Source organism: Drosophila hydei, unplaced genomic scaffold (genome assembly GCF_003285905.1).
Source record: "Drosophila hydei strain 15085-1641.00,03,60 unplaced genomic scaffold, DhydRS2 tig00008130-arrow-arrow-pilon, whole genome shotgun sequence".
Lineage (NCBI taxonomy): Eukaryota > Metazoa > Arthropoda > Insecta > Diptera > Drosophilidae > Drosophila > Drosophila hydei.
Window position 1 is genome coordinate 638,001 of NW_022045839.1, and position 22,710 is coordinate 660,710.

Here is a 22,710-nt window from a genome sequence, read left to right on the forward strand (position 1 = left end):
CTATATATATCGACATCAGGCAATTTACGTATGTATTAAAAGATATTCATACAAATATATAATGAATCATCTGTATTGTGATATTTATATTAAAAGAAATAAACGACATGCAGGTTAATTTTAGCTGACAACATAAATTTGAATATACACACATTTTATATGCATACATTTCGTTGTCATACGTTAATTTGAAATTCCGCTCGTAACGTATGTCGATATCATCAGACATTGTTATAAGTTGTATCAATTAAAAATGGGTATATGTTTTTATAAAATTGCATATTAGAGTAGACAGAGCCATAGTCGACCCCATTTACTAGACATATGTATAAATGTATACACTAAATAAAGCTACTTATAAATCTGCTGTGATTCAGTCCGATAGGTTCTGATATATGAGTGCAATCTTAATAACCAAATTTACTTTTTGAACTTTTTGATTGTATCGTTTTTTAAAATTGTATTAAATAAAAACCAGTTATAGCTAAATTCACTTTCCATAGCGGCATTTGTGTTTGTATTTAAGAATTATCTCCTGTCTTTCAACAGTTGACTTAAGTAAGCTTACCTTTATCTTATTCCTTTAGCAATCATATGGTCGTAGCCTATAGAAATCATAAATATTGTATGCTTACGGTTGAAAATGTTTCACTTTCCAAACAAATCGGTTCATTTATATAAATAAGATACAAACAGATTAACAGTGATTATATTTACAATTTGTATGGGATGATTGCAGCGTTTTAAGAATAATACTTATAACGTTACTGAACAATTTTAAAATAATTATCTAGTTTTATGTCGCTACAATAAGAAATTAATAAAAATAAGTTATTATTTTTAAGGGTAACAAGTTAAAATTACAGAATTCTTTCATTTAAAATTGGCTATAACGCATGATTTGCTATTATATGGACGTACATTCATAACCTAACAGAAATTCTTGTCTCTCAGTAGAAAACGTTTCACGTTACATTTAAAATAATTAAAGAAACTCTAAGACGCAGTCACTGGGCCTAGGGTAATAGTCTGTGGCTGGGGCATCCGAGGACGAATCATCATAGTGGCCTTCTTTAAAGTATAGTCCCAGCCCCGCCAGCGGAACCATACAATGCCCTGTCGAGCGGTTAAATCTTGTGGGTCATGTAGATAGAGTCCATTTAAGCCACGTCCGCATGACTTCCACCACCAGCCGCCCTAAAATGACAAAGTGATGATATTAAATAAGCACTTCTATATTTGTGAAAGTTCTTATCTTTATATTTACCTTTAGCATGCTTGCACAGTTGAGCGAGCTTCGATCATTGTCTTTGTTGTACGTTGAGAATGGACTGTTGTTCGATCCATACCATGGGTCGTTTAATGAATCGCCAGCATTTCCTTCGTATCCATCGATTTCTAGCTTGTAATAGTCCGCTTCAGAGTGTATTTTAAAGTGCGAATACTGAGCATATCTGAAAGGAAACAAGAATCCATAAGTAACTAAAAGGTTCAATCGATCATTTTAATTTTAATTAATAAACAAATTAACTTACCGCTTGTTACCTTCAAAATCTTCCAATTCTACCCGCAATGCGTAGTCTTCGTTATTTGTTAGCATATAAATATTTTCGTTGCCTAACCAAAATTCCTTAGCAGGTTCGCCAAATCCATTTTTGTAATCCGCCCAGTCACGATTGAAGTTTTCTCGCGGTTCTCCAAAATCATCACGCCGTTGTATGACCTAGTATTGCGAAATTTAATGAATTCTTCCATTATTATAAAAACCAATAAGAAAACTATTTACCGTCCAACCGCCATCTGAAATACCCTGCTCACAATACACCTTTAAGAACCAATATGTTGTTCCGCGAATTTGTAGATAAAATACTCCAGATTGTTTCATGCCAGCATTTAAGATATCTACACAAGAGAAACCCTAGAAAAATATAAAATTATATATAATAAAAGTTATATTTTAAATGTACGTTTAAATAGTACTTTTTAAAATTAGTTTTTAGCGCTCAATTCTGTAGTTTCCAATGCACACCCTTAACCACTGCAGTATTTTTTTACGATCGATATTAATTCCAATACAATGTTCGGTCACACTTAAACGATTTGTTTGGGTTGAAAAGTGTACATTTTAATGTTAGCCGTAATAATATGCTCAGTAATATTTATTTTGAGATTCTCGGCATGCGAAGAGCAAATTGTGGATGTCAGAAAGACTCTAGTCTGGGGTCCGGGACTCAGCCCGGATGATGTCGTCTTGCCGGCAAGATATTTCTTTATTCAAGCCGTCGACACAACCGGGAACAAGTAAACATAAAAAAAATCGAAGCCCATAGAATATTAAAATGTTTATCTTCTGTATTGCAGATTCGTTTCCCGCCCGTATTTGAAATTCCAAGTGCATATTAATGGAAACTCGCCGCACGGCAAATGTCGATACAATTTGAATCAAATTGATCGCGAAGATGGATCGACCATTGTGCGCTATACGATTGCCGATTGGTGCGACAATCTAGAGATTAATGTGCAATATAATAACACCCATGTTGCACAGTCGCCCTATTTGATGCGTAACAAAGTCTATTCGGAGCGCTGCTATTGTCCGCAGGAGCTGAATCTCTGGCTGCTAAATAATGATTGTGCTGCTTTCACAGAAGACAAACAAATATCCTGGGACTTGCATTCATTTAAGCGCGTCAACTTTAGCGCCATTCGAGCTAATTTACTGAAGCGATATAATGCTCCCGAGAGTATATCATTGTGCCATTATGTGGTGAAAAACCAGCAAATTTGGCGAACGTGCTATGGCAAATACACGGGCTTTAAAATGTTTATGGATGCTACGCTTTCTGCTTTAGCCCGTGTCGTTCTTCTGCCAGATATGGAATTTTATCTAAATCTTGGCGATTGGCCGCTATCTAAGAAGGGAGGGCAACAACGAACCTCAGGGCCATATCCAATATTTTCATGGTGCGGCAGTGACGACACATATGACATAACATTGCCGACATATGATATTACAGAATCGACTATAGAGAATATGGGTCGAGTAATGTTGGATATGCTGTCTGTTCAGAAAGACGAGTACTCCTGGGAGAGTAAAGATGAAAAGGCCTTCTTTCGTGGCAGAGACTCGCGACGAGAACGATTGGATCTGATTGAATTGGCTAGAAAGTATCCGGATGCAATAAACGCATCCATTACAAATTTCTTCTTTTTCCGCAATGAGGAATATAAATACGGTCCCAAAGTACCACACATATCATTTATGGACTTCTTCAAGGTAGATTTCCCTTAATTACTTATAGTCGTGTATCTTAGTATATATTCTCTTTATATTTCCAGTACAAATATCAGTTGAACATTGATGGAGCTGTGGCTGCTTATCGTCTGCCCTATTTGCTTGCAGGCGGATCTTTGGTATTCAAGCAAGATTCACATTATTATGAGCATTTTTATAGTAAGCTGGTGCCATATAAGCATTTTGTACCCATTAAACGTGATCTGAGCGACGTCATTGAAAAGATCGAATGGGCTAGGACAAACGATTTACGTGTTAAGGAAATCGTAGCAAATGCACGCGCATTTGTAGAAGAGAATCTCTTGCCGCAGCACATATATTGCTATCACATAGTATTATTTAAAGAGTGGAGCAGTCGATTGGTGTCACCTGTCGAGGTGCTGGAAGGCATGGAAAAGGTTAATGCTACTTACACTTGCTCGTGCAAAGAAAAACTGCCCAGAGACGAGCTTTAGACAGTGTAATCTGTGAAATCATTTTGATCGTTTTATACTTACATCAATCATGTCAAAAACTGTATTAAACTTAACTTAATCATAGCATAAATATTAATAAAATTTTAAAATATTTCCAACTCGTTTTTATCGCTTTAGTTTTTTATGTAAATTCATGCTCGATGAATGTGCCTAGCATTTTAAATTAATTTCATGTATTTATCATCCTTACCTTGACATCCTTTAGAGTAAATATATCACTGGCCAGGGTGTTATTGACGACAGCTGGTTTGTTCTTTACACTAGGGAAGATAATGCCTCCCTTGCGAAACACCGATTTCGTAGGTGTCGCACTCCACGTAGCACTTGTAGCCGATGTGGTCGATGTTCCATTTGCAGTTGTACTGCTAATATTATTGCTCGATGCGGTCGAATGACCGTTGGTTGGCATAGCACCCGTTGGTGTGCTCATTGTGGAGTATGGCGCGGTCGTAGTACTATTATATATCGTGGTAGACTGCGTCGTCGTGGGCGTTGTGGCTGGCTCATTTAAGTCGGTCAGGCTTTCATCAATCACCGAAAACCTAAATGGAATAAGCAAATTGAAGACAAATTCTTATATATATAACAATTTTCCTACCTGCTTGGATCATACTCGACCAATCGATCAATGGTTGGATCAACAAGGAGTTCACTCGCAACTGGTCGCTGTGCTAGTATTTGGACATCATCCTCTTGCTTCTTCAGTCGCTTCTCAACCATATCTAAGTTATTGATTATTAAATTCGTTTTGGTTTTCAGATCCTGGTGGATTTCGCCAATCGCACGTTCCTGCCGCTGAGTCTGTGTTAGTAGCGCATCCGATTTAGGCAATAGGTGATCAACCGAAGACTTTGTACCCACCACAACATCCCATACTTCGTCCATTTTCTCGGATACCGATACCATAGGTCGCATTTGCTTAACCAGAGCGTCGATCTTACTGGATTTGATGGCTGGAAAAGCAGTTGTGGTGACATTGAATCCATTCATCTGTTCATGATGATCCACGACAGCATCGTGAATGTCATTCATCATGCGCAGCATGCGGCCTATATTCTCAGATTCGATATTGATGTGAAATTGCAACTTCTTGTCAATGTTATCTGTGGAGTCGCGCAGCTGATTGACTTCACTCGAGACATGCGTCATTACCTCGGCAGTCATTGCTTTTGTAATCTCGACAACATTCATGGTAATGGGCTTCTTCTCACTTGCCTCAGCATTGAACTCATCGACCTGCAAGAAGTTGCTATCGATTTGCGTTTTCAGCACCTCCAGCTTCAAGTCAATATCACTGACTTTCTGATCCAATTTTACTAGCCTACTGTCGATTTGGTAGGTGGCTGAAATTTTCGGATTCGGCTTATTCAATTCGCTCTCTGCGTTCGCTGTCATTTCGGGCAGAATGTAAACGACATTTGACAGTTTGGAATCCAGACTACTAAGTTTGGATAGCGCCTCCTCTGTCTTCTCCACATTATTCGTAACACGATTTTCCAATAGTTCTATATGCCCCATTAGATCCTCAACTGATCTGCCCAGATTATCGATTCGTTTCAATTTCCCCTCGAGCGTTGTTATAATTATTTCAAATATGCTCAGCAATTGTTGTTCTCTGAAAGGTGGCGAAACAAGATTTTAGGTAATTTAATATATGAATAAATAAATAAATTAATTAATTTGAGTACTTAAGTAGAGACTGCAGCCTTAAATGCTTTATACTCTTATATAGTTCATACTCTTATACTACATACTCTTATATGATACACTTACTCTCTTCTACTACATACTCTTATATTCTATTGACACTCTTATACTACCTACTCTTATATACTACACATACTGTCAGAAAGTAACCTATTTTTTATTCATTGTATTATCATCCCTATATATAGATGTGCATAATCAAATTGTGTATATTATTAATATACATTTATAATGTAATCATATATCAGACATAATCATATCATATCATATATCATATTAATTAGGAAGAGACAACTAAAGGAGGAAGTGAAAAGTTAAAAATATATATATATATATATATATACATATGTATTTATTTATTTATGCCCATAAATAATAGGCAGAAATACATGGAAACAGCGAGATATATGTATAAGCTGATATAAGGAAAGGGAAGAAAACAGATAGAGAAAAGATTAATTATGGCAAGTTAAAAAAAAAGAAAGGCAACATAGATCTATGCAGTTCAAAGTTTAGTTCAGAGTGTCAAAATTTTCATAAATCTGTTGGCTACTTAGCGTTAAATACAGGATATCTCCCAGTTGAATACTCTCTCTCTCTTACTCTGACTCTCTCTCTCTTTCTCTTTCTATCATTAAGTTATTGACTCTTTTAAACTCACTTGCTAATTGATAATGTAATAAAAGTTATTTTCTTTGACGTCTTCGTGCATCGGAAATTGAAGGCCTGAAACTATACTTGATTATGGGCTTCCCCCTTGAATTCAGCGTATTTGTTGTCAAAAGCATTTTATTTTACGCTTTCTATAAGAAATGAATAGGCTAATTGATCAGCGGTAACATCTAAGATTAACAAGCCTAATCTCCGCAGCCAATTAACTTATTTTATTTGCAAAAGAAAGCAACTATATAGTAAGTATAACTCCATACTGATTGAAATATCTACAAAAATATATTTTTAGTAAAATAACTAATATCTGTAGAAACTGTAGAAGCGGGAGAATCAAATAACAATACAACAAAGGCTAGACAAATGGATATTACGCATAATATATTATTTTAGTTTACTTTTCAAGCCCCTTCTTCTTTTATAGCATATACAAGACAACTCTTTTGTGAATAGACCTTTATATGCTCCAGTCACACTCTTTGAATCGTCTCGCTTGACAGCCTTTGCCCTTGAACTGTGAGAAATGATTTTTTTTCGATAAATCAAAACTGGTAAGGGTAAAACTAGTCTATATATATATTTTGCATACTTTTAACTCGAATATATTTGGTAAATGAAGCAAGATACAGTTTCGATTTATTGCTAGTTAAATAAATCGCGAAAAATACAAAAAAATTGCTATACTTTTTGAGCACACCTTGTAAATATTAAGTTTGGTGTTTCTTCTTTTTCTCTAAACCAATGTGGGCATCAAGTTAACTTGTTTCTTTCTCTTGGACAAACAAGAAAATACCAATTTTCTTTTATGTATTTTGAAAATAAATGTTATTGACTGCATGACCTCAGGGGGCGAAAAATATTTATTATCTGATTGATGAATTAAGTTCAACCCAATAATAAATCACATTTGAAAAGATCTTAATGCAGCTGAAAAATTTTTCTTGCATAATCATCAAATATATACCTCTTCTGATATATCCGCCTCAGACAATGTGAAAATATATTTATACCATAATATTGAAGGCGATGCAATATAACTCTAGATAGATCTCTGCGCCAGTTACTTCTTCTTCCTCTATACCAATTCTTCAATGAAATCTATCAAATCATAAAAAAAAACAAGTAATAAAATCTCTAGTTGGAGTGACCGACTAGGAGCTACCCTGTCATAGTCCTATTTTCGTTTTTAAATATTTTCTAGAGTTTGTATCGGGTAATAATAAATAAATAAATAAATAAATAAATAAATAAATAAAAACAGACGTTACGACACTAAGATTTGAACCAAGATAGGCTACGCAATGCGCATTAACTCTACCTATACTCCTTTCAGGAGGAGTTGCTAATCTCAACTAAATAGCAGCGATTTGACGTCCTGAACAAGAATGATCCTTCTGCCTGTTACATAAATTTTAACAAAACATTATACCCTGATTTCCCATTTTCAATGGAATCAGGGTATAGAAATGTTACAGATTTATGTTGTTAACAAAGCACTAATAATGTCAATAGCGCTGTGGCGGCGGCTGCGGCTGCGGCTGAGGCTGTGCCATGAACAGAAAAATTTAATAATTTGCATCACATTCACTTTGGCCAGCAAACAGTCATAAACAGCGCAGTTTGGCTTTATTTGCCCATTTCCCACACTCTCGAGCATAGCCGAGACCGGTTTTCCACCAGTTAGTGTACGCAATCCAATCAACATCCACACTTATAGTTCATGCACAAATCACTTTATACCCTGTACCCAATTAAGGGATACTAAAAACTATTGTAAAACTATTGTAAGCGTTAAACAAAAGAGTTGAGCAATTATTTTCGGCTTACACACGGTACTTGAGAAAGAAATATATATATATATGAAGAAAAGTCAAGGAAAATTACTTTTTTGACCTACTTTATATGCCTGACTATATATTCTAATCTCATTATATCTAGAAATATTATGTTTTTTGTTTTGATAAATATTAATTATAAATTCCATGCAATCAAAATGAATCTATAGTTAAGTTCTCGAATTTATAAAATAAATAGATCTCAGCACAATGAATTTCTATATTTTGGGCTAGATTTCTTCAGCATATCTAGAAAATCATGATCTATAGACAGCAAATGTTATGTAAGCCTGCGTTTGGTATAAATAAAATAAAAAACTTATTAAAAATTCTAAAAAATACTAGATATTATTGATATTAGTTAGAATTCACATATTTCTCATATAGACTTTAAAACTCTATATCACAAAGAAATCTTTTACTTTTCAATCTCATTTTTTTTTTGTTAATTTGTAGAAATTTCTATTAGGTAAGCTTTTGTGTATGGTATGGATGAGATATATGAAAACTAAACTATTTTAGCTTTCAGTCATTATTTAATAGTTGTTTTTTCTTCTGTACACACCCCTGTTTACCCAAAACTTAATTGCGAATTCCATAAAGATCGCAGCTATTTCGCAAGATATCGAACAACGCATTTTCTATACTAAGAAAATGCGAGAAGAAAAAGCTGCTCACAGCTGCTCCACACAATTCGCAATTGGCTAAATGGCCTAAATGCTTTTGTGGACATATGAGTTGAAGGAATGAGCGTTAAACGCATGTGACAGCAGCAGCAGCAATAGCAGCTCGACATTTGGTTTCAAATATATAGTTGAGTATATTGAATGATATATAACCTGTGTAATAAGTAACCTATGCATATATTTCATATTTAATTTTTAAAATTTTTTTTTGATAAATATATTGTTCAAATAAAATAAATAAATAAATAAAATAAATGTTCAATAAAATAAAATAAATAAATAAATTAGCATCCGAATTTATCATTAGTTTGTTCCGCTAAGAGCCAAGTAACTTAAGAAAAATTAAAGCTAAATAATTTATTTATTAAATAAAATTAATAAACAAAAAGTATGAGCAATATTTTTAACTTATTATGTATTACAAATTGCGTAAAAACTGATCTGAAGAACTAATTAAAACGAATTTAAGTTTAATAAAGTTAATTTCTATTGTTTAATTTATAAGGAAAATAAAACAAATTTTTAATTTAATTTCAAATGCTAATAAATTATATAAATATATTAATTATTTTTAAGTTTCAATTTATAACATTTTAAGTTTCAATTTATATATAAATAAATTGAAATTATTTTTCAGTTATCTTTTAATTATAATTTTTATACAATCTTTTAATTGGTTTAAAAATAAATTGGATTTATTTTAAATTTTAACTGAAAATCCTAATACATTTTTTTACTTCAAAATAAATTGTTTATTAAGAAAACTAAAAATTGTCAGAGTTTAATCTTAAAAATATATTTATTTATTCATGAATATTTTTATATTTGAAATCATTCATAAATAAATTGAAATTGTGCCTCAGTTATCTTTAAAATGCAAATTAATAAATACAGAAAAAATTAATTTAAAAATTTTTCATTTTTTAGATAAATTGAAAATATTACAATTATAGGCCAACATTTATATTGGCTAATTGAATGACCAGCATACAATGATATTTCACATAAACATTTTGACCTTTGTTTTAACTGTTGGCCCACGGCAAACGGCGCAGCGCCACTTGAAGTTGGAGTTGCTGGAATTTTGGTCTAACATAAGACAATTACACAATCGACAATTAAGTCGACCCATTATTGTGTCTGCTGAATAAGTTTTTTTAGTAACTCAACTGATTTGATTTAAACAAATAATTGCTAACTCTTTTGCTACAATTGCTTTCAGTTTTGATTGAATATTTGGTTCGATATTTTGGTTGCCATGTAATAGCCAGCTATACATAAGTGTCTCTATGTAAGTATGTAACTATGTAAGTATGTAAGTATGTATGTATGTATTCACATGTATTCAACATATTATTGTAGTTTATTTTCTTTTTCCATTCATAGTACAGTGGTGTGTGTCTATGATGGCTACAGTCTGCGTCTATGGCTGTAGCCGTCGCTTTGGCTGTGTGCAAAAAACCAGTTTGTTGCTGCAATCTTTTGTTTTGACCATTTGATTTCACACACAAAAGCGCACGATACATAAGTACATAAGTTTATTCACACTCACATCAAATGCTTTCAGCTCGTGTACAAAATATTTACAAGAAATACATTTACATGTAACTTGTGTCTGCGTGTGTGTGAGTATAATATATATTATAAAAAATTATAGAAATAATGTGAAGAAAAAAACCTTACCTCGTTCGCAAGTTTCCATTACGCGTTGAGTTTAATGTTTTTGCAGCAAGCTTAAAGCTTGCAGCAGCGTTAGAGGCGCTATTTATTTGGCTGGCGCTGGTGCGCGGCAGCGCCAGACGCAAATTCAAATTCCCATTGCCCGCAGCAGTGCGCGCCGTCCCACTGACGGCGGCGCCGCCGTTACTAGCTGCCAATGCGCCCAATTGCCTCTGGCTCGTCAATACGATATTCGCGATCAGCAGAATAACTGTTAAAGACAGCCCGCCCCTGAATTGTCTATGCAAGGGTAACATAACGGAGAACCACAAACTCAAAGCACTTTTAACTTCTTTATTTAGCACTAAGCGCTTCAACTTCAATATAAATATATAAATATTTTTTTTTATATTTTTATTTTTTTAATAATTCAACAAACTATGAAAGCAAACGAGACAATCGTTATGGATATTTGGTTCAAAGCAAACTGCTTATACAAGTAGACCTTTGCCAATAAATATTATTTTTTTCTGCAAATTTCTTGGTGTACACAAAAAGCGAGCTTTTCGCTAATACAACGCGAATAACTTTGGGATTTATTAATAATCAAAGAAAAAAAATATACTTTCATAAAAATTGATCTGCATCAGTTGCTATGTAAGACAGAAAGGTTTACTTGTATGCACACACACACACACACACTCACACATATGTATATGTATATGTATTTAAATAATATTTATTTGATATTCAATTGTTGCAGTAGACACAAACAACAATATATATTTGATTGTACCATGGATTTACATATGACTTCACATGCACATTCACATTCTCTCTCTCGCTCCCTGTCGCGCTTGTTAAAATCTTGTTTCTGTTGCGTTTTTTGTATTATTATAATTATAATTTTTGCAGCGAGCTGAGAGATTTGATCTTGATATACATATTCAAATGACGGTCAGCAATAATTGGTAAGTAGCAAAATTGTGAATGGTATAACTGTGGTATTTAATATTTCACAACCGCACATATCCGTAGGTGAAACTTTTCTGTACCCGAGACGTGCTTAGATCTCGATTTGTCTGAGCTGAAATGCAGCTCACTGAAAGTTCGGCCCTAATTAACGGAACAGCAATACGCAGCAGCAGCAGCAGTGGCAGCTTTACAACACAACGCAGCTAACTCACCACGCCACACACTGTAACTCACCACAGCACAGAGAGCAAAAGTGGAACTCGTTTACTGTGCCCCAACGAAAGTGAGAGTGGTTTTTACATACATACATACACAGTATATACCATATATGCACGTATGTATGTTTTATGCATTTTATGTATTTTAATTGCCTAGGCTAGGCTATAAATATAACAGATATTTATTGTGCTAAAATACCTGTAATTACAGCAGCTTCTGCATTTGCTTTTCGAAGTTACCTTTTGCATTTGTAAGGCTAAATACAGTTACACAAACACACATCTCTGTGTGTGTATGTATTGTCTCTGTTTTGATTTTAATTGTATTATTTTTAATTCAGGCAAAACTAGTTTTTAAATTTGTTTACGAATCTTGCTTACGGCTTAAAGCTTCAAAATAAAGCCTCTCTCTCGCTCTCTCTTTTTTGCAGTCTAGCCTCTCTCTGTCTTTTGAATGCATTTTAATTTTTGTCTTATGAATGCACATTTTGTAATTTTCAAATTTCGGGCATATAATAAATTCAAATATATATTAGCACATATACTTAAGTTGCATTTGCTACTTGGCGTTTGAGTGCATACTTTTTTTGGACTTCCAAATATGCAGGTTGCATTCGGTTGCGCTGACTGCAATCCGCAAAGTATGCAATGGGATTATTTTGGAGTTTTTAAACCTGCAATTGCACTCGCTAATAATTCACAAAAGCTTCAAGGTTATATAAGCAAAAGATCTGCAGACAACAAGTCGCCATTGCACACAATCCATAAACTCTTTTAACTAGTTGAGCGAGTATAAAGAAAAGATTAATGCGAAATAATAACAATAAAATATAAGAAATGAAAATAATATATATGATAAAGAGTTTAAAATTTAATAAAAATTTCTAAATTTTAACTTAATTTTTGGACACAAACAAAATACTTTTATAAGGAGAGAGATATTAAAGCTGGCTTAAATGTCTTAGGCAAACAGCTTTTATTTACGTTTGTTGATTAATTGAGGCAGAAAAACAATTAACAACGCTCTAATTTGTCAGATCCCCTATTGGAAATATCGCACATTATTAGTTAACAATTAAAAACATATTTAACAAAAGTGAAAACTCAGACAAAGACAAAGTTTTCATTTCAGCTTTGAGTTCCGATTTTAGAGAACTTTCAAGCAAAAAGTAAACACAGCAGAAGTAGAAGTAACTAATAATAGTCATAAGGCCAGCAAGAAACTAAAACTTATGATAATAACTATTTAATTACCCAAATAGAAACTAGTTAAATATGTATTCGGAAGACACGAGAAGCCTAGATTAACATCATAAATTGACATAGAATTTTTTGTTTATATCATTTTTATGATGATGGGTATGATGGCTTAGTGAAAATGTATGCAACAGGCACAAAGAGGCGTGGCAACCTTTTTAGGGTACCTGTATTCTTGATCAGAGCAATGAGCTGAGTGTGTATTTGCGTATGTGTGGGTGCACGTGTTGTATGCGATCTATATATAAAAGAAGCGTTGAGTATATACTAGCCGGTCACTCCCGACTAAAGCACTCTCACTTGTTTATCCAACAACTTTTTGGGGTTTTATGGTCGTGTGAATTAACTTAACTGTCTGCTAACTTTTATCTGCGCTGCATTCAAAAGCTACAGTAACAATTGCTTAACATAAACTTATTAACGTTGTTATAAGCATATATTTCTAATACATGTAAACTTTTTTAATTTTAATTCGTAATAATAATATAAAATCCTAAAGGATTTACTAATTTTGGAATTAATTTAGGCTATTTCAATTTTGTTCTCTCCATCCCTAAATGGGAAATGTTAATTATCCCGAGAACAGTCGGAATTATCAGAAATATTATAGTTAAAAGATATCTGGAAATACAAATGTTTAAAAAAAAAACATAATTCGTTTACAATCATATTTATGTACATAAGGTAGTTTTTATTTTGTATTTTATTATAAAATATTGTGTAATGTTAAATATATATTATATATTTGTTTTTTGTTTTTGTTTTTATTTGTTTGCTTTGACTTAAGGGGTTTTATGTTCAAAAACTTACTTCCGGGACTTTTTCTTTTTCTTTAAGATTTTATTCTTTTTTTTGCTTTTTACATCTTTTTGCTTTTCACTTCTTACCGATTCGGATGACGAACATTTCTTTAGGCTCTTCAGTTTCTTGACTTTCTTATCCTTGCGCTTCTTGTATTCAGCCTGATCAGATTTGGGAGGCGTCACGTCGCCCTTGATTAGGCTATCGTATTTTGGAACCTTATTGCTACTCGAAATATTCTCATCGAACTTCCGAAACGGGTTGTCCGGTCGACAAGGTCTTGAAGCAATCGATGAAACTAATCGCAATTCGCCTAATTTGGGACTTTTACGAGAGCTACGATCCGATTCATATTTCTTTTGTCGATCACTTCGACTATCCTTTGCCGATGGTTTGTCCTTGAATTGGGTTCTGTGTTTGTGAGAGTCCTTGAAATGGGAATCCTTCTGGGTTGTATTTACATGTATTTCCCGATCATTCGATCGATCCCGATTTCGGTGCTCCTCGAATCTTCTCTCCGTCGCTGTTGTTCGCTCTTTGGAATCCTTTTCTTTTTTCCTAGAATTATAGCTCGACGAACTGTATTTGTGTCGATCATCACTGACATTTTTCACCGAACTCTCCCGTCGACTATTCTTCGATCGTTCCGATGAATAATGTCGTTCATTGACAACTTTGTTTCCTAAACGTTCCTTAACCGATTTACTAGTCGATTTAGGGGAATGCGAGCGATCTTTCTGATTACTTTTTATGGAAACCGAAGGTTCCTTACTGCTATGCTTAGAGTCTATAACCACTTTAAACTCAACTGGCCTAATAGCGTTGATAGCCTTAGCGAAAATGGCATTTTCCGCCTTGCGAATGACATCGGATGTTATTTCTGAATGTTCCTGCATTTTATTTGCGGTATTCTTTTTACAAGGATCCATTAGGCTGCTGCCTAAGTTAGTGTCGTCCATTTCCCATTTCGATATTTGGACATCATTGGGCTCACCTATTTTATTTGATATATTTTCTCTATTTAAATCGTGATCCAAGGACTCCATGCTCAAAACAGTTTCCTTTTTATTCAATGCATTGGGATCAATACAATTGGATAGCTTCTGAGTATGATTATTTGAATAGCTTTCAATGCTCTCATCGCACACGTCCATTAAACTTGCATTGACGTCAGAGCTCTTCTCTGGCGTCGGTTCTATGCTTTCCGAGCGACTCTTCTTGCTCTTATCCTTCTTGTCGCGTTTCTCTTTTTTGTTTTTCTTCCGCTCTGACTTATCTTTTTTCTTCTTTTTTCGGTCTTTTAGCTGAAGATTGAGCTTAAGATTGTTTTCCTTCCCCATATCGTTCTTAGGTTCCACATTCTCCAGTAACTTGACGGTCTCTTTGCCATTCTCTGGACTCAACATTTGGGTACTCGGGCGCTTCTCAATTCTCTTTACATTTTGTTGTTCTTTTCGATCGGGAGTTTTTGGTGAGTCCTCGTATGTCTCTGCACACTCAGTTCTAGCTATCTTCGGAGCCTTTGACTTGGTCGGTGGCGTTAAGCTTCTGGAACAGTTCTCAACTGCCTTAATATCTACACTCTTACTATAATGCCTCTGCCTTTTCAGAGAAGTATTCTGGTCATTAAGATTTCTATCGACATCTGGTTCTTCTTTCTTATTATTTATGTTTATTTCATTATCATTTAAACTCTCTATTTGTAGTGATTCGAAGCCTGGAGGCGGCGGCTCAACTGTATCCGTCTTTATGGGGTACTGTTTATTCAACGATTTTTCTCGAGTCCGCGGCTTATATCCGGGCTTTGGCGAGGGCGAACGACGATGCACATATCTAAAAAAAAAGCAAAAGAAATGGAATTAAAATTGTTAATAAAGCCGATGTCATTTCACTTAGTTTATATAACTATTTAGTTGTCTCATCACAGAGACACGAAATATAGAAACAGTTTGTATCAAAAACTCCTCCTAAGTTTACCTTTTATGCCGGATATGCTTTGAGCGAAAATGCTGCAAGTGTGAAACTAGAAGATTTTTTAATGGATTAAAACATAGACAATACTAACTATGCAATATAGAAGATGGCCTCAAGCTAATGCTGCGTAAAGTTTACAAACCAAAACGAACCCATATTTAAAAAAGGAACAACTCTTATAAGTAGATGATTACTATATAGAAATATAGAACAAACCCATTGGAAACAGTCAGCAGAGAATTTCTCATAAATTGGAATGCTTCATTCGCTGTTTATTCTTTAGTTAAGTAGTTAGGAGAGTTGAGTGTCGTAGGAAAATCTTATTTATAAAACTTGGTTTCTGCCACTTTACAGAAATTAATGTAAGAATAAATAAAATAAAAATTAAAATGCATTAAAAGACGTGTCGAAGTCGAACTAGACAAACCCTAGATAATTCGATCATTAATTATAGTAGTCTTTATAAAGTCTTTGAAGTCAAAGGCTATATAATATGAATATTTGCTATTTTCCTTATGTTCGAAATATATAGAAATCTCTATTTTCATTTTTAAAAATGCTCTCTAAAATTAATTAAATTTTAGTAATACATCCAATTCAATTTAAAAAAAAAGTATAATTATCATTAAAAACTAAAGAAGGTTCTATTCAATGTTGCTCTAATTGGTATTTACACAGTTTGAGCATTCGAAATGGTCTATAGTACTTACGTTAGAAACAAGAGTTCACTAGAGAAACAAACTTATTCAAATTCATAATAATACAAGAGTTATGGGACTCACCAAAAAAAAAAAAACTGATTAAAACTAAAAAGAAAAAAGAATTATAAAGAATTCAGTAAAAAACTGAAGTAGCTCTAAGATTAGGAAAACGATTTGCAGACTGTTGACACTATGATGACTAATATAAACGCAATATGATATTAAAACTATTATTAACTAAATAAGAACATATACAATTATATATTGCAAGTGAAAAATGGTTAATTCGATTGTGACGAGTGGGCTATCGAGGATATTATTATTATTATTATTTCTAATGAGACTACATTCAGTACCCTAGCTTTAAGCAATTCTGCCAGCCCAAACCTAGCCTCCTTGGCACTGACTGAATTTGATTAGAATTGATTTTAAGAAGCTTAACTTAGTATTAAATATCATTAAGAATATTGTGCATTATATTTACGGATTTTAAACTGTTGCATATTGATTTTAATGATTTCTGGGAATGGTCTTGGTGTTTTCAGTATTTTAGGGATTATTTTTAAAGTAAACTTGCGAAGTTTCTTCTTGAGGTAAGGCATAAATCTCCTTGGTAACACGCCGTGACTGGAATAACAGGGGCTGAATCAATACGAACAAAGCCTCAAGCATCGAAAATTCAGCAGCCGTGCAGAAAATGTTGTTTGTAATATTATTTATAAGAGAACAAATTATGAAGCTGTGACCTTTTAGATTTCATTTGTTTCCGTTTTCAATTATAGTCATGTTGTAGTATTCAAAGGTTTGAGTTAATATGCTTAGATTAACAGACGGACAGGCAGTCGGACGTTTATAGCGGACAATACTTAATCAATCGAGTTAAAAACAAAAACTTCTTTATTAGAAACGAACTATATTAATAGTTAAAAATTTGAAGTAAATAATTTAAATTGATTAATCAAAATCGTATAAATTTAACCATTAAGAAAAAAAATGTTGTTGTCAACACATCAGTAATTAGATTACGAAGTAGTTAATTAACAGTTATTTAGTTTTATTTTCGAAAATAACGAACCGTATATTAATAAGCGTTTTTTCATCTGGCTTAAGATGAACACGAATTGAATGAGCTAATTCGCGTTTTTAGTTTCAAAGAAATATGAGTTAGAAAACCATATTTTCATTTCAAAATGGCAGTATCATATTTTATAAATATTTTAAATGTGTATAAAGAGAACCCTTAATTTAATAAATAACCTCTTCTTCTTGTCGCTTGGTGAATTTGATCCGTTGCTTGAATGACGTGTCACGCGGCCTGGTCGTCTTTCATAGCTGTATTCACGCTTCCTCTCCCGCGAACGTGCCCGCTTCTCATTGCTGATCATCTCTCGCGACGAGCCGCGATCATACGCTGGTGATTTGAAGCGATGTCGCAGTCTTCCAGGCGATCGAGATCTGTGATGGCCTGGACTTCGCCGGCGATCTACTTTTAGCTTTTCTTTTTCCTTCATTATTCGGTTAAAAGCTTCGAGTGGATCGTCAATAAGTCTGAAAATAAATATATATATTGTTTATAAGATTAAATGTAACAATAATATTTAGTTGAAATATAAAATAAGAGAATGATAAACAAGAAAAGAATTGGAATCAAATTGCAGATGATATGGGATAATACAAAACTTCATTCACGACTATATTTATATATAGAAGATCCTATCTTCTGTCTATAATCAACATTGGCATAATTTACTTGGCTTAATATTTATCATTGTCTAAACAGAAGTACATAATTGGTCTGATTTTATAACATATTTAAAAAACTCGCCAAATTTATTTTTGCTTTCGCATATGTAAAATTTAAATATAGACAAATTTTAAATGCAATGTCTTAAAATTAATATAAAAAACAACGTTTAATAATTTATAACAAATATATAATAATTTCACTTACCCCGTGCCAACTTTGGCCGCTACTCCTTGATAAATTGAGGCCAAATTAGATGATTGAAATGTTTGCGTGGGATTGATATTGATGTTCCCCGGCGCAATATATGATGTATTCATTGGATGCACAGGTTGGTTTTGATAATGTGGAAAGCTGCAATTAAATATATTTCAATATTATTATATTACAAAACTATGCAGTGATTATGATTATAAATACTTATGAAACTATATTTTGAATCAATTTTGTTATAGAATTATGGGCTGAAGTATTTACACAGTCTATCAACGAGTGTATTAGCGCCGTTTTTATACCTTTTATTTATAATTCAATATATTAGGTCTCAGACTATCGACTATCGTCACTCACAATTCATCATGTCGCCATTATTTTAATATTAATTGTTATTGATGATAAGTCTACAACACTTTTTTCTATATATATAAATATATATAAAACACATGGAAACCTACTTGCTGTTCGCAAGCCATTCCATTCGTCATTGTCACCTTAACAACTGCAGGTTGCATGTTGCAAATTGCATGCCGTTGATACTATAGTTTGCTATGAATCAAACAAGTTGTGAAGTTATATCGATAATTCTTACAACAGCTATTTAACAACAGATTTTAATCGCCGAAAAGCTAAAAGGCAAATCTTAAAGAGTTAATATACAAGCAGACAGACAGTCGAACAGACAAGGCCATCAACTCGAATCGACAGATCAATGAAATTTATGAAGCATTTTATGCTCTACAGCTAATGGTAAATAATATTTAATAGCTAACAGCGTAAATCTAAAGATTTGCAAGAAATGATCAGTCGAAGTAATTAGTACTTTACTTACCTCATTGGTGGCCTATGTTGCATGTTATTATAGCCATTATTGTATGGAGACATATGTATGATAGTAGGACATCGGGGCATTTGAATGTATGGAGGCTTATAATGGCCCATGCGATGACCTTGATCTGTATTAACTACAGGTTTATCCCGTTGATCATTTATGTTCATGTTCGGATATTTATGATGAGTTCCAATCGGAGTTGGTAAAAGACTTCGTTCATTTTGAGGCTTAATGTTATCATTTTTAACATATGGAGCTTGCTTTATTTCAATATCCGACTTATATTCATAGTTGCCTTCCCGACGCTGAATTGCATTGCTGCTAGCTGGTATTTGTTGGTACGAAGGTTGAATCTATAAAGACATGACATCAAAGAAATAAATAAATTGTTAATTAATTGAGGTCAAACATACAATGCATAAACTAGAATGCGTCTATTACAATTATGATGGGAGAGATTTACACAAAGTGATATATTTGCCAGGAATATCTGTATACACACCCATACATACGATCTCAATAAATGTTATTCAACTCATAGATATTAAGTGTCTGTAAGATTGCTTACCTGCTCTTTATTGGTCTCAGCACTGACGAAATTGTTATCAACTTCCTTTTGTGGCATTTTTATTGTTATATTATCCTCGTAGTCTGAGTCAGATTTATCCTTTTCTTTTTTAATAGGCTCCGGATTGCTGATAACAGCTTTGCTAGCATTTGGTTCATCTGAATTATTAGCCGCAGGTACGTTACTCTGTTCCGCTTGCTCTGCGTTATTGGGGTCATCTGCTTCCAGAGTAACGTTTTCCTTTTTCTCACTAGCCGCAGTTGGTTTAGTGACTGTAAGCACAAGAGAATTGTTTATATATTTAATATAAGATAATATAATTTATAATCATTTCCCATCTTACCAGGCTTAAATGCGGCAAGTTTATTCCCAGATTCATTTTTATAAACATTGACGGAATTTCTTAAGAAACGATTTGGAATCAATGATCCTGGTGAACAGTTTTTTTCCTTACAGTCCGGACATTCACTATCTTCTGATTCCAGCAATGAGTTTCTCACGCCTGAAATAATAAAAAACGAATATTTTTATCAGCGGGTTTATATTTAATTTAATTTAGTCAATTGAAGGGCAAACCCTATTTCTCAAATTCTCAAAAACATTATTCAGAAATCATAGTATTATTTTATACTTACAATCGTCGCAAAAGGAACTTCCACAACATGGTATCATTACGGCATCAACAAAAATATTGCGACAAATGCCACAAATTAAATCTTCTGGAATCTCTTGCTCTTTCTCGTTAGCTACTATAAAGTTTGATGTTTCCTGTTCTGTTGTGCTGTAAGGCGAAAAGATGTATAAATCAATAAAATAAATATACTTCAGATATATTATTAAAACTTAGTTTAATTAGGCTAATTTTATAATATAATATAAATGTCAATCTAAGTCAAATTAAATACTGTAAGTTTGGGTATTACTTACATTTCTGGCTTGCCTCTAAATGATCGTGGAATTCCTGTATTTCTCTTGACCTCAAATTGCTCTTTTCCAGATGCAAACGAACAGTTTTTAATCCAGTGTCCACCCCTTTTACATTTATTGCATCGATATGAGGCTGGAACTTCGCCAATTTGAGATTGTCCCTTAATTCTGTGATACCTGAATAAATAAGTATATTTATAATTAATACATTTTGCTATTTTTGATATTTTTATTTTCTTTTGATAAAATACTTACGTTTTAGGATCATAATCTGCTGTACTTTGCATCATCATTGCTTGTATTTTCTCTTCTTCGCTTCCTTGCATCTTAAATAGATCCATATTTAGGTTATCTGGTTTGTTTGAGGACACATTTGGAATAGCATTGTCAGGTGGCGGGTCCCAACCTTTTTTAACGGGATGGGCTATCGGTATTCGCGCAATAATTAGCGTAGTATTTTTTGGTATTAAAAAATTGTCATCCTTGTATTCTAAAACAAGCGAAAAATGTATATTAGAAAATATTTCAAATAATTAAATATAAAAAAGTGCAAATCTTTTACCTTCTTTAGTTTGGGCGTTGGTAATTTGCAGATCAAAATCGATAATTTTACCGAGTCTTTTCTGCAATATGATTTCTCGTTTCAAATCAGCAACCGAAATGTGAAGTCCATCAAACGTTATTGTATCAAAGTTAAGGGTACTTTTAAATTTATAATGTACCGACATTTTAACAATTCTAAAACAAAATAGAGATTTAAAGTATATTTAACTATTGTAAAACAAATTATATTTCTTATAACCTATAGCTTATATCATTTATTATAAAAGTACAACCTATATAAAGTATGTATGTTATTCAGTTATAACATTGGCTAAGCATTTCTACAAAATTCATCCAAAATTGATATACGACAAGTCATTAGAGATGGTACTTCAGACAATAGCATCGAATTAGCCATATGCCTATACTAATCTATATATACATTTCCTATATATATTGCTCTATAATTTAATATATGTACTCTAATATATCATTTTTTCAGGAGCAATAATCTATTCCCTACAAATGTTTGCCTCGCTCATCAAAAATATTAGGCAATAAGGCAATCAGGCTTGCATAATATATACTAAACAACTAATATGTCTGGATCGTATCATATTTAAAAGAATAGATAAGCTAAAATACCGCTTTATGACTAAGAAAGGCAAATTACAGACTTGGATCCATCGATATACACCAAAAATTGATATGGTCTCATTGTGCTAATATACGTGCCGAATGACATACAAGATGGCAAATATAGTTACGCAAACTATAAACATTGCATTGAGGATCCTTTGAAGTTATATCCTCCATAAACTTTCTTGTGGCGAGAGCTCTGTGGGGACACGATTTAATTGCTATCAAACTATCAAACAGATGTAAATGCCGACTTATACGTATAGCAAATCAAAGATATCATATTATAATAGCACATCTTAGCATTTCTTCGCATGTTTGCAATAAATAAATCCGCCAAAAAAAATGTATGAACGGCGGCGTGCATACAATAATTATTTTGGTAGATTTTTAAGTAATACACGCATACACAAATCCATATGTATGTACGTAAGTGTACATTTGTGTGTGTGTGTGTCCCAGCATGGATGTAAGGTGTGCAGCCATTGAATATATGGAATATTACGAATTAATTATCACACTTACATTTATTCACTCACAAGTCAATAGTATTCGACAACAAGCTTTTAGTTTCTTTTAAATTAAGTGATAAGATAAAATTAAATTATCATTTTGAGTTTTGTCACAACAAACCGAACTAGTTAATTGAAATGGAACGAGTTTGTTTTCACAGTGTTGATTCGATTTGTGTTCCCACTAGCTGCGTTTAGTGCTTGATTATCGATAGGCAGCAAAATTTATTTGATGTTATTCAGATCTTGAATAAATAAATATGTGTAGGTACTTATCGATGTTTGTGTGTACGTATGTATTATGTATGTACTTAATTATGTATATGAAAGGCATACTAAAGACTTTTGTAAATAACGGAAACGAAGCCGATGTACTCCATATTTAAACGAGAAATTATTATTCACAAAGATTCAAATAAGCATTCAAGGTTTTTATGCCTACTTTATAATTTTTTTACAATACATGGTGGCTATTT

The 22,710-nt window shown here is 33.1% G+C and overlaps 3 protein-coding genes across 4 annotated transcripts; 1 reads left to right on the top strand and 2 right to left on the bottom strand.

The window, feature by feature from the left end:
- Positions 1–816: 816 nt before the first annotated feature.
- Positions 817–10,654, bottom strand: LOC111600119 (fibrinogen alpha chain). 2 transcript variants are annotated; one of them, XM_023316084.2, is made up of 8 exons: positions 10,352–10,477; positions 4,633–5,386; positions 4,370–4,572; positions 3,962–4,313; positions 1,787–1,918; positions 1,536–1,723; positions 1,268–1,454; positions 818–1,197 (listed from the first exon to the last, which is right to left on the bottom strand). In XM_023316084.2, exons 2-8 carry the CDS (start codon positions 5,287–5,289, stop codon positions 997–999), a joined length of 1,920 nt encoding a protein of 639 aa, XP_023171852.2. In that variant the 5' UTR covers positions 5,290–5,386; positions 10,352–10,477; the 3' UTR covers positions 818–996. The 2 variants fall into 2 exon arrangements, with proteins under 2 accessions (XP_030081242.1, XP_023171852.2); XM_030225382.1 differs by having other exon boundaries at positions 817–1,197; positions 4,370–5,386; positions 10,352–10,654.
- Positions 2,091–3,899, top strand: LOC111600120 (protein O-glucosyltransferase 2-like). Its single transcript, XM_023316085.2, has 3 exons — positions 2,091–2,301; positions 2,362–3,277; positions 3,340–3,899. Exons 1-3 carry the CDS (start codon positions 2,129–2,131, stop codon positions 3,748–3,750), a joined length of 1,500 nt encoding a protein of 499 aa, XP_023171853.2. The 5' UTR covers positions 2,091–2,128; the 3' UTR covers positions 3,751–3,899.
- A 2,846-nt stretch (positions 10,655–13,500) lies between the features above and the next one.
- Positions 13,501–22,337, bottom strand: LOC111600098 (E3 ubiquitin ligase PARAQUAT TOLERANCE 3). The gene is made up of 11 exons (XM_023316058.2): positions 22,248–22,337; positions 21,103–21,278; positions 20,796–21,030; positions 20,541–20,717; positions 20,249–20,394; positions 19,957–20,115; positions 19,614–19,885; positions 19,046–19,398; positions 18,205–18,351; positions 17,511–17,801; positions 13,501–15,411 (listed from the first exon to the last, which is right to left on the bottom strand). The coding sequence occupies exons 2-11, from the start codon at positions 21,266–21,268 to the stop codon at positions 13,584–13,586; spliced, it is 3,774 nt and encodes a 1,257-aa protein (XP_023171826.2). The 5' UTR covers positions 21,269–21,278; positions 22,248–22,337; the 3' UTR covers positions 13,501–13,583.
- Between the last annotated feature and the right edge of the window lie 373 nt (positions 22,338–22,710).

What these genes read in the sequence shown, in the direction of transcription:
- LOC111600120 (XM_023316085.2), top strand. Translation starts at nt 2,129, where the DNA reads ATGTTAGCCGTAATAATATGCTCAGTAATATTTATTTTGAGATTCTCG. An exon ending in GTCGACACAACCGGGAACAA is followed by an intron (nt 2,302 to 2,361) that starts GTAAACATAAAA and finishes TCTGTATTGCAG; the next exon opens with ATTCGTTTCCCGCCCGTATT. An exon ending in CATTTATGGACTTCTTCAAG is followed by an intron (nt 3,278 to 3,339) that starts GTAGATTTCCCT and finishes TTATATTTCCAG; the next exon opens with TACAAATATCAGTTGAACAT.
- LOC111600119 (XM_030225382.1), bottom strand. Translation starts at nt 10,644, where the DNA reads ATGTTACCCTTGCATAGACAATTCAGGGGCGGGCTGTCTTTAACAGTT. An exon ending in TTACTCTAAAGGATGTCAAG is followed by an intron (nt 1,919 to 3,961) that starts GTAAGGATGATA and finishes ATATTTTTCTAG; the next exon opens with GGTTTCTCTTGTGTAGATAT. An exon ending in ACTGTGCAAGCATGCTAAAG is followed by an intron (nt 1,198 to 1,267) that starts GTAAATATAAAG and finishes TTGTCATTTTAG; the next exon opens with GGCGGCTGGTGGTGGAAGTC.
- LOC111600098 (XM_023316058.2), bottom strand. Translation starts at nt 21,268, where the DNA reads ATGTCGGTACATTATAAATTTAAAAGTACCCTTAACTTTGATACAATA. An exon ending in ACTTGCCGCATTTAAGCCTG is followed by an intron (nt 19,886 to 19,956) that starts GTAAGATGGGAA and finishes TTGTGCTTACAG; the next exon opens with TCACTAAACCAACTGCGGCT. An exon ending in CAACATAGGCCACCAATGAG is followed by an intron (nt 18,352 to 19,045) that starts GTAAGTAAAGTA and finishes ATTTAATTGCAG; the next exon opens with CTTTCCACATTATCAAAACC.